Source organism: Apodemus sylvaticus, chromosome 1 (assembly GCF_947179515.1).
Source record: "Apodemus sylvaticus chromosome 1, mApoSyl1.1, whole genome shotgun sequence".
Lineage (NCBI taxonomy): Eukaryota > Metazoa > Chordata > Mammalia > Rodentia > Muridae > Apodemus > Apodemus sylvaticus.
The window spans coordinates 199,448,122-199,460,701 of record NC_067472.1 but is presented as its reverse complement, the minus strand read 5'-3'; the positions used below and the strand labels follow the sequence as shown (position 1 = coordinate 199,460,701).

Sequence of the window (12,580 nt, the reverse complement as noted above, 5' to 3'; positions counted from 1 at the left end):
CATCTGTGCTTGTGTGGTTTACAGTGTCTCTTTCCGTTCTTCTCTGGAGAACCTAGCATCTAGTGCCGGGTCTCCTGGGTGTCAGGACACTGGTTACTGCTTGTGGCAAAGCGAACGAGGCAGAGAGCTACCTCATTGCCATTCTGTCACATTAAGACACTACAGCAGCTGGTGGTGGTGGTGATCATGGCAGTGGCAGGTTTTCCAAAGTGAAAAGTGTTCTCTGATGGTTCCTTGCCTATTCTCTACTTTGTTTAGTCCATGTCCAAGAAGATGGACATTATCAAGAGCCTCTTTGTTGCCTGCCGCCACTCGGAAGCCCGGTTCATTGCCAGGTAAACATGGGGCTCACGAGAGCGGGGAGGCATATGGTCCTAGCTAGTGAGCCCTTGGCAGTTGTAGACACTGCTAACACCCTGACTGCCTTCTCATGAGGAAAGTACCAACATGACCCAGTTCTAACTTTGCATTGGAAGCCCATCTTAGTTACTTTTGCATTACTATGATTTGAGCACTTGGTGGTGTCTTGAATGGTTTGGGTCCATCTTGGTAGGGAAGGCATAGTAGGGTTTGTAGCAGCAGGAGTGTGTGTGTGTCTCCTCACATCGCAGCAGACAAGGAAGCAGAGTAAGATCAGGACCAAGGCCTGTATAGCCTTCTATATAGTGACCTGTTTCTATTGGGTAGGCCCCATTTCCTGAAGTTTCTCTAGCCTCCCAAAATAGTATCATCAAGCTGTAGACAAGCATTCAAAGTATGAGTCTGTGGAGAACATTTCATATCAAACCATAATTACTTCCTGTCATCCTCCATTGGTGATGCTGCCTAGAAAAGGGTCCTGGAGTTCAAGGGTAAATTCTGTGGTTGATAACTGATGTCTGCCTTGGCGTGCATTCAGTATAAGCTGACATGACAGTAGAAGGAAAGTTACTGATCTCTCTTGAAGTGGGTTTTGAAGTAATTTTTTAGGTGTTCTGCCCTGTACCTACTGTTTGATACCATCTAGTCACCCAGCCACTATGGGAAGTAAATCCTATTATCCTCACTGGAACTGATAGAGGTGGGGTGCGGGTAGTGTAGCTATGCAGCCTGGATATCTGGATAACTCTCAGATTTTTGTCTGCACACCCACTAGCAGAGTCAGGCTCTGTCTCTCAGCTTTGCCGTGACTTGCCCGCCTCAAGCGTCTACCTTCTTGGCTGTGAAATTCCTGCTTCTGTTTCCCAGTGGTCATGGCCATCTCTGGCTAGCCCAGGTTTCTTCATCTGTTAGGGATTATAATGATATCTTGGGTCTCTTTGAGGCTTTGAAGACTGAATATTGAAGAGGTTCCACAAAAGGTGGAGGCTGGGGAGACAGGAGCAGGCAGAGTGTGAGGGCAAGATGAGGGCTAGGCAGCTCACACTTGCTGCTCTGTCCTTAGGTCCCTAAGTGGGCGGCTGCGTCTTGGGCTGGCTGAGCAGTCGGTGCTGGCTGCCCTTGCTCAGGCTGTGAGCCTCACACCCCCTGGCCAAGGTGAGTCGCTCTGGCCCACTTTCATCCCATCACCAGGGCTTCTCTTTTCCGTCTGTTTCCCCATTGTCTTCTGAGAATGCCCTTGGACAGCCTACCTCATTCCTTGCCCTGTCAAATGCCACATACCACCCTCTGACCCTGAACCATTGAATTGCTGAGGGGTCTTGTTCATTACTAAGATGCTGGTTGGTCTTTTCATAGAATTTCCCACAGCCGTGGTGGATGCTGGGAAGGGTAAGACAGCAGAGGCCAGAAAGATGTGGTTGGAAGAACAAGGCATGATCTTGAAGCAGACCTACTGGTGAGATGCAGGGTTGGGGAAGAATAATGATCAACATGTGAGTGACTGACATGGTGCTCATAGTAACAAGGGATTGTATTCTAGACAGGGATGATGCTGGGTTGCATGTGAGGGCTGCAGGCACAAGATGCCCAGAGTTCCAGCCAAAGCCCTAAGGTACCCAGAGAAGAGGCTGGTTACTACTCATAGTAGATATTACCAGCACAGAGAGGTTTTGGGCTTTATAGTGAGCCACATGGAAGGACTTCGGCCAGCTGCTGACCTGGGACCATTGACTGACCTGGTGACCATGCCAGAGGAAAGAGGGACAGTGAGCAGTTCCATAAATGTCCCCAATGCACTTGATCTGTGCTTGATTGCCCTGGGTGCTGGGCACATGGCAGGGATGAGTTTCTCACAGATCTCCCAGTGGCTTAACCTCTGGAGCATCCACCATCTGCCAAGCTCTATCCAGCCCACTCTGCCCAGTCCCAGACCAGCTGAATAAGTCAGCAGTAGCCTTGAGTGGGACACAGTCACTGGGACATGAGCAAGGGGTAATAGAGTATGCATGCTGAGGACAACAGTCAGCATGGTGTGTGTGTGCTGAGTAGGACACCTGGGGACAGGAGTTGGGGACTTGGTCACAGAGATAAGTTGAGCCCAGGCATGGGCTCCGGGATCTCTGCACCTGCACTTGTATGTAGACAGAGTTTTCAAGTTAGTAGTTTGTGGAAAGAACCTTCGTGGGCTGGGTGTGGTGTATACTCTTGGTATCTCACGTTCTCTGCTGATTTGGGATATGAAGCAGGATCCTGTCTTATAAAATCAAGGAGTGGGGTCTGCTTAGCAGTTGAGTCTAGCTTTCCTAGACTCTCCCAGTGAGGGGCTAGTAGTGCTTGCCTAGAATCCACTCTCTGGAACTGGCCACTGCCTGTTAGGTCTGTCCTATCTGGGTTGCGGGTATGGAATATATAGTCCAGCAACAGAACATTTTTTTCATATGCCCAAGGCCTGGGTTCTACCCCTTCTCCCAGGACCATGAAAGAAAACAAAAGACCTTGTCATCTTGCTATCTTCTCTTGAACCCATCCCCAGTGAGGTGCCTGACCTGGATCGAATCATCCCTGTACTGCTGGAGCATGGCCTGGAACGTCTCCCACAGCACTGCAAGCTGAGCCCAGGTATCCTCCATGGCCCCATGGCTGGGGCGGCTACCTTCTATAGATGAAGTTGTGTGAGCAACTACACCCAGATAGATTCTGAGTACTTGGCTCCCTTTGCTGAGGCCTTATCTTCCCCTCTCCATTCTCCCTTATGAACTGAGTAGGGCATGGGCTGCAGCAGCAGAAAATGTCCAGAAGGCAGTGGCTTGGCCACAGAGAATGTGCCATGTACATACGTGTTCAGAGCAAGGCAGGCAGCAGTGGCAGCCTCTGGCTGTGCTCCAGTGTTCCTCCAGGGACCTGGGCTCCTTCTGTCTTGTCCTTCTATCTCCTTCCTTTCACTCTAAGTCCTTTATGATCAGGGGAAAGAGGGAGGTAATGTTGCTTGTAAAGGATATGACTGATGTGACCATATTACTTGTTCTGTTACTCGTTAGTTCTGTGCCTTTATTAGCTTCCAGGGGGCTGGGATGGGGACCCACGTGTCTCTTCTCAAATGTGGGCAGTCCTCTGCCTCATGTCAGCAGAAGTGAGTAGTAGGTCCAAAGGCACATTGGTAGCTTTTGCCTCGCCCTCTAATTCCTTATCTCTTGCCTTTCCTCGGCCTCCCTAACTTGTGTTCTTTCCTTCCAGGGGTCCCGCTTAAACCAATGCTGGCTCATCCCACTCGGGGTGTCAGAGAGGTCCTGAAACGCTTTGAGGAGGTCGACTTCACCTGCGAGTATAAGTACGATGGGCAGCGGGCACAGGTATGGGCCAGTACAGCCCTTCCTGTATGAGGAAGGTACTTAGTATAGGTCCTAAGTAATGCGTGCATGTGCACACAACACACACACAGGTCCTAAGTAATGCGTGCATGTGCACACAACACACACACACACACACACACACACACTTACTTTAAATAGAAGTTTTAAAAAAAGAAAAAAAAAGATGGGGGATGCTGGGCATACATTATAGGTGTAAGAAAACTTGAGGTGATTTGCTCAGATCTGTGTAGCAGCTCTTTGAGCCTCTCAACCTATGAATGAAGGTGAGCTCTGAAGACAGTGTCACATAGGAAGGTCTTGCTTGATTTCCTCTTCCTTCCGTGGTGGTAGATACATGTTCTGGAAGGTGGAGAAGTGAAGATCTTCAGCAGGAACCAGGAAGACAACACAGGAAAGTATCCTGACATTATAAGCCGAATCCCCAAGGTGAGCATCTGCCTGCTGGGCTGTAGTACAGCCCACTCTGGACCAACCTGCTTCTGTGGGGGAGGGTTTATTAGGAGGACTCTGGAAAATTTATATCTGCATATAACAAACTTGGCTTCAGTGTTGCCTGCAAAGATGTTGCTTAGTCCTCTGATCTGGAGGCAGGAATAGGCTGAGCTGACTCCGCTATCTTTGGTTGGCCAGCTTTTCATCCCCACTTTTGCCTCCCCATATCTACTACATTCCAGACAGAAACAGTGAGAAAGAGGGTTTAGGCCTTTGTCCCATCCTGCCCACTACCCCTACTATGGATGCTGTCTAACACAGGTTCCTATGAATGACCTTAGTAGAATCCTGGATCACGCTGGAGTCTGAGGATCTGAGGCTGAGAGAGGATCTCAAGGACACTGGCCTCTGAGCAGCTGCAGCTTTACAAGTACCTCAGGCAGAACAGGGCTGGGCCTTAGGCCAGGCCTTTCTTTGTACCTTGTGGATATTGAGAATTGAACCCAGATCCCTTGCAAGGATATCACTCTTAACCACTGAGCACTTCTTAGAAGTGGCCTTGAGCAGGAAGCGCATTCTTACTCAGCAAGTGTTGGCTAGGCATCTGCTGTATGCCATAGCCTGTGGTGCCATAGCCCCGCTTGCTGCCTTCATTAGAGATGGGCAATGTGGACTCCGAAGAAGAGGTCCAATATCTGTGACTGAATAAAGTCCAATAACTGTGGCTGAGATACTGCTCAGTGGTTAGAACACTAGTCTAGAGTCTTAACAGTGAGAAACTGGAGGTGTGGCTTAGTAGTAGTACACTTGTCTTGTGTGCACCAGTGAGCAGCTGAAGGAATGGCTCAGTGTTAGAGACATTGCCTTGAAAACACCATTGAGTTACTGGTAGCGTGACTCAGTGGTAGAACGTTTGCCTGACATGTACTACCCAAGACCCTATGTTAAATCCCTAGCCCAAGTGAAGAAAAAGTAGATTTGAATTGGACTGTTTTTTTGAATTGTCAAACCATATAGCTAGCTCTGGGATGCAATGTGAAAGGCAGTTCCTGGCACTGTGCCTGGGAAAAGAAGGCTTTCCAGGGAAGACACAGGATAGGGAGTGGGGAGGAAGACAAACAAAGCAAAGGCTCAGTGCTATGAGGCACCCGTCCCTTAGAGGCACAGAATACCTGCTGATGTGCTGAAGTAGAGAGAGGCTGAGGATCAGGGACTGGGGAAGAGCTCTCCACAACTCAGGGAAGTGGCATACCATTTTTATCAGCACGTACAGCCATAATAATCAGGGTTTGACAACTACCCTGTCTGCTGGCCAGAGACTATTGCAGTCAGGGTCAGTGCAGTACAGGAGACCAGCAGTTGGGTGGTGAGGTGGAGACAGTCTGGCTTAGGCAGACCTCAGAGTGGAAGTACTGGGTTCACAGGAAGTTGAATGTAGTTAAGAAAAGAGGGACGTTTCTCTGGCTGCTGCTGCTGTGTCTGGTCTGTGGTACCAAATGGCAAGTCATCAGGAAAGCTAGTGTACTTTGGTGAAGACTCTTGTGTCCTGCTGAGGTCAGCTGTGGTTTGTGAGAGCAGTGGGAGGGTAAAGCAATTCATTGGCCTGCTTCTGTCTTTTGACCCCTTCCTTTTGTAGATTAAACACCCCTCAGTCACATCTTTCATTCTGGACACCGAGGCTGTGGCCTGGGATCGGGAAAAGAAGCAGATCCAGCCATTCCAAGTGCTCACCACGCGCAAGCGCAAGGTAGCATCAACCCATACACTTATGGAACAGTGCCACACTTTGTCTCTTTCTTCCCAGTCCTGACTTTGGGGTCCTACTTGGTTCTCTAGGGTCAGAAGGAATCTGGATGTCCATCTCCTAGCTTCAGCAGAGTGCCCAAGCCACCACATTCTTACCCAGCATCCCAGTTAGGGAAGATAGAAGGGTCCTTTTCTTGTGTTTGTCACTTCACTTTGAAAGCCCTGTTGGGGAATTCACATTTCTTTACCTCAGCTGGCTTTTTTTTTTATATTTAGTTGGCCAGAATTGTGGCATTTTATCATCATTAGCTAGAAGGGAAACTGGACATCATATGTGAAGGAGAATGAAGTCAGAATTTCCTAAGAGCCATCCTCATTCAGGGCTTATGCTTGCAGCATTGCCGCCTCCTAGGCAGTGTGACCGTAGCTGGGGGTAGCAGTGAGGAATGGTAGGGGCCAGCCTGAGACATGGCGAGATAGGGCACAGAATGCCACCTCCCTCTCCCCTCATGCCTGGTCTTTTATTCTGTCCCAACTAGGAGGTTGATGCATCGGAGATACAGGTGCAAGTGTGTCTGTATGCTTTTGACCTCCTCTACCTCAACGGAGAGGTAAGTTCTGCTTTGTGACAGGTGGCCACAGGGTGGCAGGTTGGAGTGAGCTTGGAGCTACCTATCTGGGTTCTGTTCCTGCTTCTACCCCAGCATTGAGCTGGGAGGTCATGTTCAGGCAGTGACTCGTGGACTCCGGAGGCCAGAGCCCCCCCCCCCCCCCCAGACTTTCTTGCAGGGCTTTTTTGAGGACTCTTCTGGTTTTACATTTGTATGGTCTTTCTTCCTGTCACATCTGTATGAAGTAGGTTTTTCTCATGACTGCAGAAACTATGGAAAAGCCAGCTTCTGTTCTCTTCAACACTGTCATTCAGCTGTAGCCCCTCTTCTCACTGTTCATTTTTACATAGAGGTGTGTTTTATGAAGCATGCTGTTTGGAGGTGTGGAGGTGTAGCACAGGAATAGACTACCTCCTTGTCTTGCTCTCAAGACCCCAAGCTTTATTTGCAGAACCCTAAAAAGGGAATTATAAATGCTATTTGGGTATATTGGATGTACTGATTTTTAATGAATTAAAAAGTCTTTAAATTTCGAACTTCTGTATCACAAATATCAAGAAGCGTGACCCACTCTTCTTTTCCCCTAAATAGAAGGTCTTTAAATAGAGTCCTCAAGTACATTTTAACAAACAGGGGGTGTTGCTCAGTGGTAGAGTCCCTACCTAGAATCCTACAGTAGGGGATGGAGGTGTGGCTCAAGTGTTGTACCTGCCTAGAATCCCCTAGTGAATGGCTGGGACTCAGAAGTAAAGAATGTTCCCAGGATTTATGAGACCTGATATCTCATAAATATCTCTAGTCTCTAGTATCTGCTTTAAAAAAAAAAAAAAAGATTAAGCGTCTTGAGACTGACAAGTTTGAAAATGGTCACTTAGGGTATCAGAAATCATTCTCACCTCAGCCTGGTGAGAAATCATCCTGTGTGCTTATGGGATTGGGCTGAGTGATGATGAGATCTCTCATTTTTCCTTGTCTCCTCTTTCTGCTTCTCTCTTGATGTCTTCTGTCTGATCAGTGCCAGTCAAATCTCTGTACTGGTCCAGATCTGGATTTGTTACTGGGCCATTAGAACTGACATTCTATATTCTCCTGCCTAACTGAGCCACAGAGCACATACTGTTTCCACCAAACAGATGAGTTTACCTTAGAGAAGAAAGGTGAGCAGAGGCTAGCCTTCCTATGGGTAGATGACATCTCATTCAGGTTATATCTGTCCTGTCTGAATATATAAAGTTTATGTGTGTGTGATCTGGCCTCAGCCTCCTAAGTTAGCAAGCAGGCAGCACCCCTGTCTAGCTTACTGAGCCATTGTTTATAAAGGACCTTAGCGTGTATGAACTTTGGTTTCTGGGGCAGGGCTTCCATAGATACTGAGGGACCATTGCATTGACTAATGTGTTTCTCACTTAGAAGGTGATTCCCAGTCCTTCATTAGCATAGTGAAGATCCTCTTGGATATGTATGTGAACTTCATGGTCCTAACCCTTGTTGGGTGGGGTTAAAAATACTAGAACTGGGACCTGTGGGATGACATTCAGCATGTAAACGTGCTTGACAGTGAAGCTTCATGACATGACTTCAGTCCCTGAAACCTATGTGAAGATGGATAGAAAGAAATGACCCTACAGAATTATCTGACCTCCATATGCATGCCATGTCATACCCATACCTACATACTATGATAAACAAATAATAAGTAAAAACTAAATTATAACTTTACAAAGTGTTTGTCTGACACCAGGAAGATGGTGGCTCCCCACTAGATAATTTTGAGTTCAGCATGTTAGTGGAGTCTGCCTTTCTAATTCCTTCATCTATGGTTAAAGCTCTAATACAACAGTCCTGTGGGCTGTTCGTTCATTCTGCTCTAAGGAGTTCTGTAACCACATCATTATGCTTGTGTATGCTGTTAAGGTCTGGACTTGTACCGTTTTTTGTTTCCTAAGTGTTGTCCACTTTCTTTCCTCATAGTCCCTGGTTCGTCAGCCCCTGTCTCGACGCCGGCAGCTGCTCCGTGAGAACTTCGTGGAGACAGAGGGTGAGTTTGTCTTCACCACCTCCTTGGACACCAAGGACGTCGAGCAGATTGCTGAGTTCTTGGAGCAGTCAGTGAAGGGTGAGTGTAAACTCTTCTCTCCCAGGGTTTGAAGCTTTGCTGTACCTGTGCTGACCGTGTTCCCGTCTCCCAAACCCTGAGATTTGCCTGAAATCCTGCCTGCTTATGTCTCGTGAGCTACTGCTTCCTTAGTCAGGCTTCCATGTTTCCTACAGACTCCTGTGAGGGCCTAATGGTGAAGACCTTGGATGTTGATGCCACCTATGAGATTGCCAAGAGGTCACACAACTGGCTCAAGGTGATTCTGGCCTCTGCTTGGCCTTCCCAGTGTGGCTGTCTATCCCTACTGTGCACAGTCTCCATCTACTCCCTGATGAGTGTGGTTCCCATTATATGATTCTACCCCAGTCAGATGTCCTCCTGAAGTGAAGTGTCGTTAATGGCTCTTCCAGGAACTCACTGTGAACTTCCTAGCCTAAGCCTTAGGGATATCATGGCGAGGAAGCCAAGTCTGGGCTTTATGTCCCCTGTCCTTGTTGCATGAGGTGTACAAAGGAGAGGCTTCTGGGTTGTGTCCAGGGTAACCTGCCTCTGATGAGCTCATGGAAAGAGCCAGCTTGGTTCGAGTCTTGAGAGCGTCCTGGGTAGTTCAGAAGAGTTCTCTGGAAGTGACATCTGGGCCCAGCAATGGACAGAAGGAAGGGGTGGATTATGTGAAGAGGGTAGAGTAGATGGGCGGGAGAGCCGCAGGTGCAGTGGGCTAGAGGTGGAGTAGGCTTACCGAGTGAGCAGGGGAGGTCAAGGGAGCAGGCTGTAAGACTGTAGCACCTTGGGCCTGGGAGATGAAACTGGATTCTTTTCAAAAGGTTTCAGGAAGCCAGGAGTATCTTAGTGAAGTCGTATGATCCTGTTGTCATTTTGCAGGGGTCCTCTGGCTGATTTTTAGAGAATAAGCCAGTGGATGTAGGTTTGGGCAAAAATGTGGAAAGTGGGGGAATGTTTTCTGGCACAAGATGACAGATGGAGGCTCTTGGGAGCTGTGCAAGCCAGTCCTACTGCACTTTTTTTCCCTTTGTTCTGGTCTCTTTCTCCTGTCTGGTGTCAGGTCATTGTGTACAAACCTTCCCTGCCTTAGCAATAGTACTAAGGCACTCTTCTCTTGTTCCCATAATCATAAGTGTCTGCATGGCACTCTGCTGCTACTACTTCATAAGTATTTCTTGAATGGATGGTGTACTGGCTGGTTTTGTGTGTCAACTTGACACAGGCTGGAGTTGTCACAGAGAAAGGAGCTTCAGTTGGGGAAGTGCCTCCATGAGATCCAGCTGTGGGACATTTTCTCAATTAGTGATCAAGCAGGGAGGGCCCCTTGTGGGTGGTACTACCTTTAGGTTGGTGCTCTTGGGTTCTATAAGAGAGCAGGCTGAGCAAGCCAGGGGAAGCAAGCCAGTACGGAACATCCCTCCATGGCCTCTGCATCAGCTCCTGCCTCCTGACCTGCTTGAGTCCCAGTCGTGACTTCCCTTAGTGATGAACTGCAAAATGGAAGTGTAAGCTGAATAAACCCTTTCCTCCCCAACTTGCTTCTTGGTCGTGATGTTTGTGCAGGAATAGAAGCCCTGACTAAGACAGATGGGTAAGTGTGAAGGAATGGGTTGAGTGAGTTAGCATTGGCTATTTGGGAATTGAAAGAGGAAAACAAGATGATTTCCAGGCTGGTTGTGTGGTCCACATTATAACTCCAGCATTCTGGAGGCTGAGGCAGGAGGATCCAGATTCCAGCTCAACCTGAGGAGATGAAAGGTGATGCCCCTCACACACCTCCAGCTCATTTACTTTGCTTCAAATTGAAAAGCACTTTTTCCTACAGCTTCCCATGAGCCTTGCTTCTCTTCCTCACAGCTCTTAAACACAAACCCCGAGTAGCAAGTTCCCATTTGGGCTCCTGCCCCTCATTCCTTGCTTCCCTCCTCCAGCTGAAGAAGGACTACCTTGATGGTGTGGGCGACACTCTGGACCTTGTGGTGATTGGTGCCTACCTTGGCCGGGGGAAGCGGGCTGGCCGGTATGGGGGCTTCCTGTTGGCTGCCTACGATGAGGAGAGTGAAGAGCTGCAGGCCATATGCAAGGTCCTGGGGCCTGGGTGCTGGTCACAGAATTGGGAGGGATGTAATTCTACTCTGGGGTGTACCAGTCATCATGCGTGTGCAGGTTCAATCAACTCTGAATAAATGAGTGACATTTTACATGTTCACTCATGTGATCAAGTGGCTTGTAATTTGTCATATTTTTGGGCACTACTATGTTACCATTTTACAATATTTATCTAGAATGGAGTTTTAAAAGCCCTATTGTTATGATAGAAGGCAAGAAATAATATAAGGCCATTAATACAGATAGCACCTATCTAGTTAGAAACTTACACAAGCAGTTACAGGTAGCTGCCAGCACAGACTGTGACTCTACTCATTTTATCATTGCCTTGGTATTGTTAAGAGCAGGAGAGGTCGGGAATTATAAGGCCAGTGCTGTCCTGGGATGGAGCTGGGAATGTACAGTTGCTGTCTAGGATCTCCCAGTGAGAGGCTGGGGCGTGGCTTAGTGGTAGAGCCCCTGCCTAGAATATCCCAGGGAAATGCTGTAATGCTGTGTTTGTGGTTTAGAGATAGAGCACCTGCCTAGAATCCCCCAGTGAGGGGCTGGAGGTGTGACTCAGTGGTACCTCAGATCTTGCCTAAACATTGAAGAGTGTCAACAGAGGAGAGCGGATTTTTTTTTTTTAAAGCAAAGGACAGTACATGAAAAGTACAGCCTTTCAGGGCAGGGGATTGTGGGTGATAGCTCAGTAGCATTACTCCACTTCACCTCAGGTGGCACAAACAGGGTTAGGTGCTGGACCAGCTGGCCAGATGAACTTCTAATTTGCCATTTTCTCCTGCAGCTGGGAACTGGATTCAGCGATGAGGAGCTGGAGGAACATCACCAGAGCATGCAGGTGGGCCCTGTGACCGCCCAGTGCTTCTCACCACACTTAACTTTGTGCAGGGCTCTGGCTTCATGGCATCCCAGAGCATCCAGGTTCAAGTCCTGGATCGAACAGCTACTTCATAGTGACGCTCTTCCAGGGACTGCATGTCCCAGCCCAGCACACACATGGCCATTGGGTTCTGGTAGTTTTCCCTGAGAAGTGCCAAGAGACTCTAGAGAAGAGTGGTCTTTCTTAGTGGGCTTAGGCGTTTTAGGGTGTGAAGCTCTGCTCTGCGCTGTGTATCTTGACCCCTCTCTGTCCCATTTTTGGAAATCTCTCTGCTGTTTCCCAGGCTTACACTTACCCCCTCAGAAACTTTTCCCCTCCCCTTGTGTGTTATGTCTTTGTCTTCTGTCTCTGTCTGTCTTGGCTTGTGGCTCTGTTTGTAGAATCCCTCTCAGTCCCAGTGTGTCTCCTTCCTTTCCCCATTTCTCTTTGATATTCCTTTTCTAGCTTTTTGACTTTAAAGACTGCTCCATTTTCTTCTCTCCTTCTCTCTTCCCTAATCTCCATCCCCCTGAGCCTTGGCCCTGGCTTTGAAATTTGACTCATTTCTTCTGCTCACTGCAGGCCCTGGTGTTGCCTACCCCACGCCCCTATGTGAGGATTGATGGGGCAGTGGCCCCAGACCACTGGCTGGACCCAAGTGTTGTATGGGAGGTGAAGTGTGCTGATCTTTCCCTATCCCCCATCTACCCTGCTGCACGGGGCCTGGTGAGTTCTGGGGTCTGGGAAGGACTCTTGAAGGGAAGGAAGGCAGAGGTGATGGGGAGAGATCTTGGGATGTGCTGTTCCAGTATACTAATCAAAAACCTTGAATATATTTAGATGTCAGATATCATTCTCAGCTATAAAAGAAGGCAGTGGCAGTGTCCCCTTTGGTAGCATCTCACCTCCGTCTCCAAAGTAACTTGAGAAGCCAGACTTCAAAGAAAGTTCAGTACCTCACCAGTGTTTCCTTCATTTCTGACGTTAC

General features: G+C 48.3%; 1 protein-coding gene across 4 annotated transcripts in view; it reads left to right on the top strand.

Moving 5' to 3' along the window:
• Lig1 (DNA ligase 1) overlaps positions 1 to 12,580 on the top strand; it is a 45,742-nt gene that overhangs the window by 18,473 nt on the left and 14,689 nt on the right. For all 4 annotated transcript variants that reach the window (XM_052170838.1, XM_052170830.1, XM_052170855.1 and 1 more), the window contains exons 14-26: positions 259 to 335; positions 1,424 to 1,515; positions 1,717 to 1,816; positions 2,894 to 2,979; positions 3,595 to 3,710; positions 4,062 to 4,157; positions 5,800 to 5,910; positions 6,449 to 6,520; positions 8,492 to 8,636; positions 8,792 to 8,874; positions 10,553 to 10,705; positions 11,518 to 11,571; positions 12,175 to 12,318. In XM_052170838.1, the coding sequence (XP_052026798.1) occupies positions 259 to 335; positions 1,424 to 1,515; positions 1,717 to 1,816; positions 2,894 to 2,979; positions 3,595 to 3,710; positions 4,062 to 4,157; positions 5,800 to 5,910; positions 6,449 to 6,520; positions 8,492 to 8,636; positions 8,792 to 8,874; positions 10,553 to 10,705; positions 11,518 to 11,571; positions 12,175 to 12,318 (1,329 nt within the window). The remainder of the gene's footprint in view (positions 1 to 258; positions 336 to 1,423; positions 1,516 to 1,716; positions 1,817 to 2,893; positions 2,980 to 3,594; positions 3,711 to 4,061; positions 4,158 to 5,799; positions 5,911 to 6,448; positions 6,521 to 8,491; positions 8,637 to 8,791; positions 8,875 to 10,552; positions 10,706 to 11,517; positions 11,572 to 12,174; positions 12,319 to 12,580) is intronic.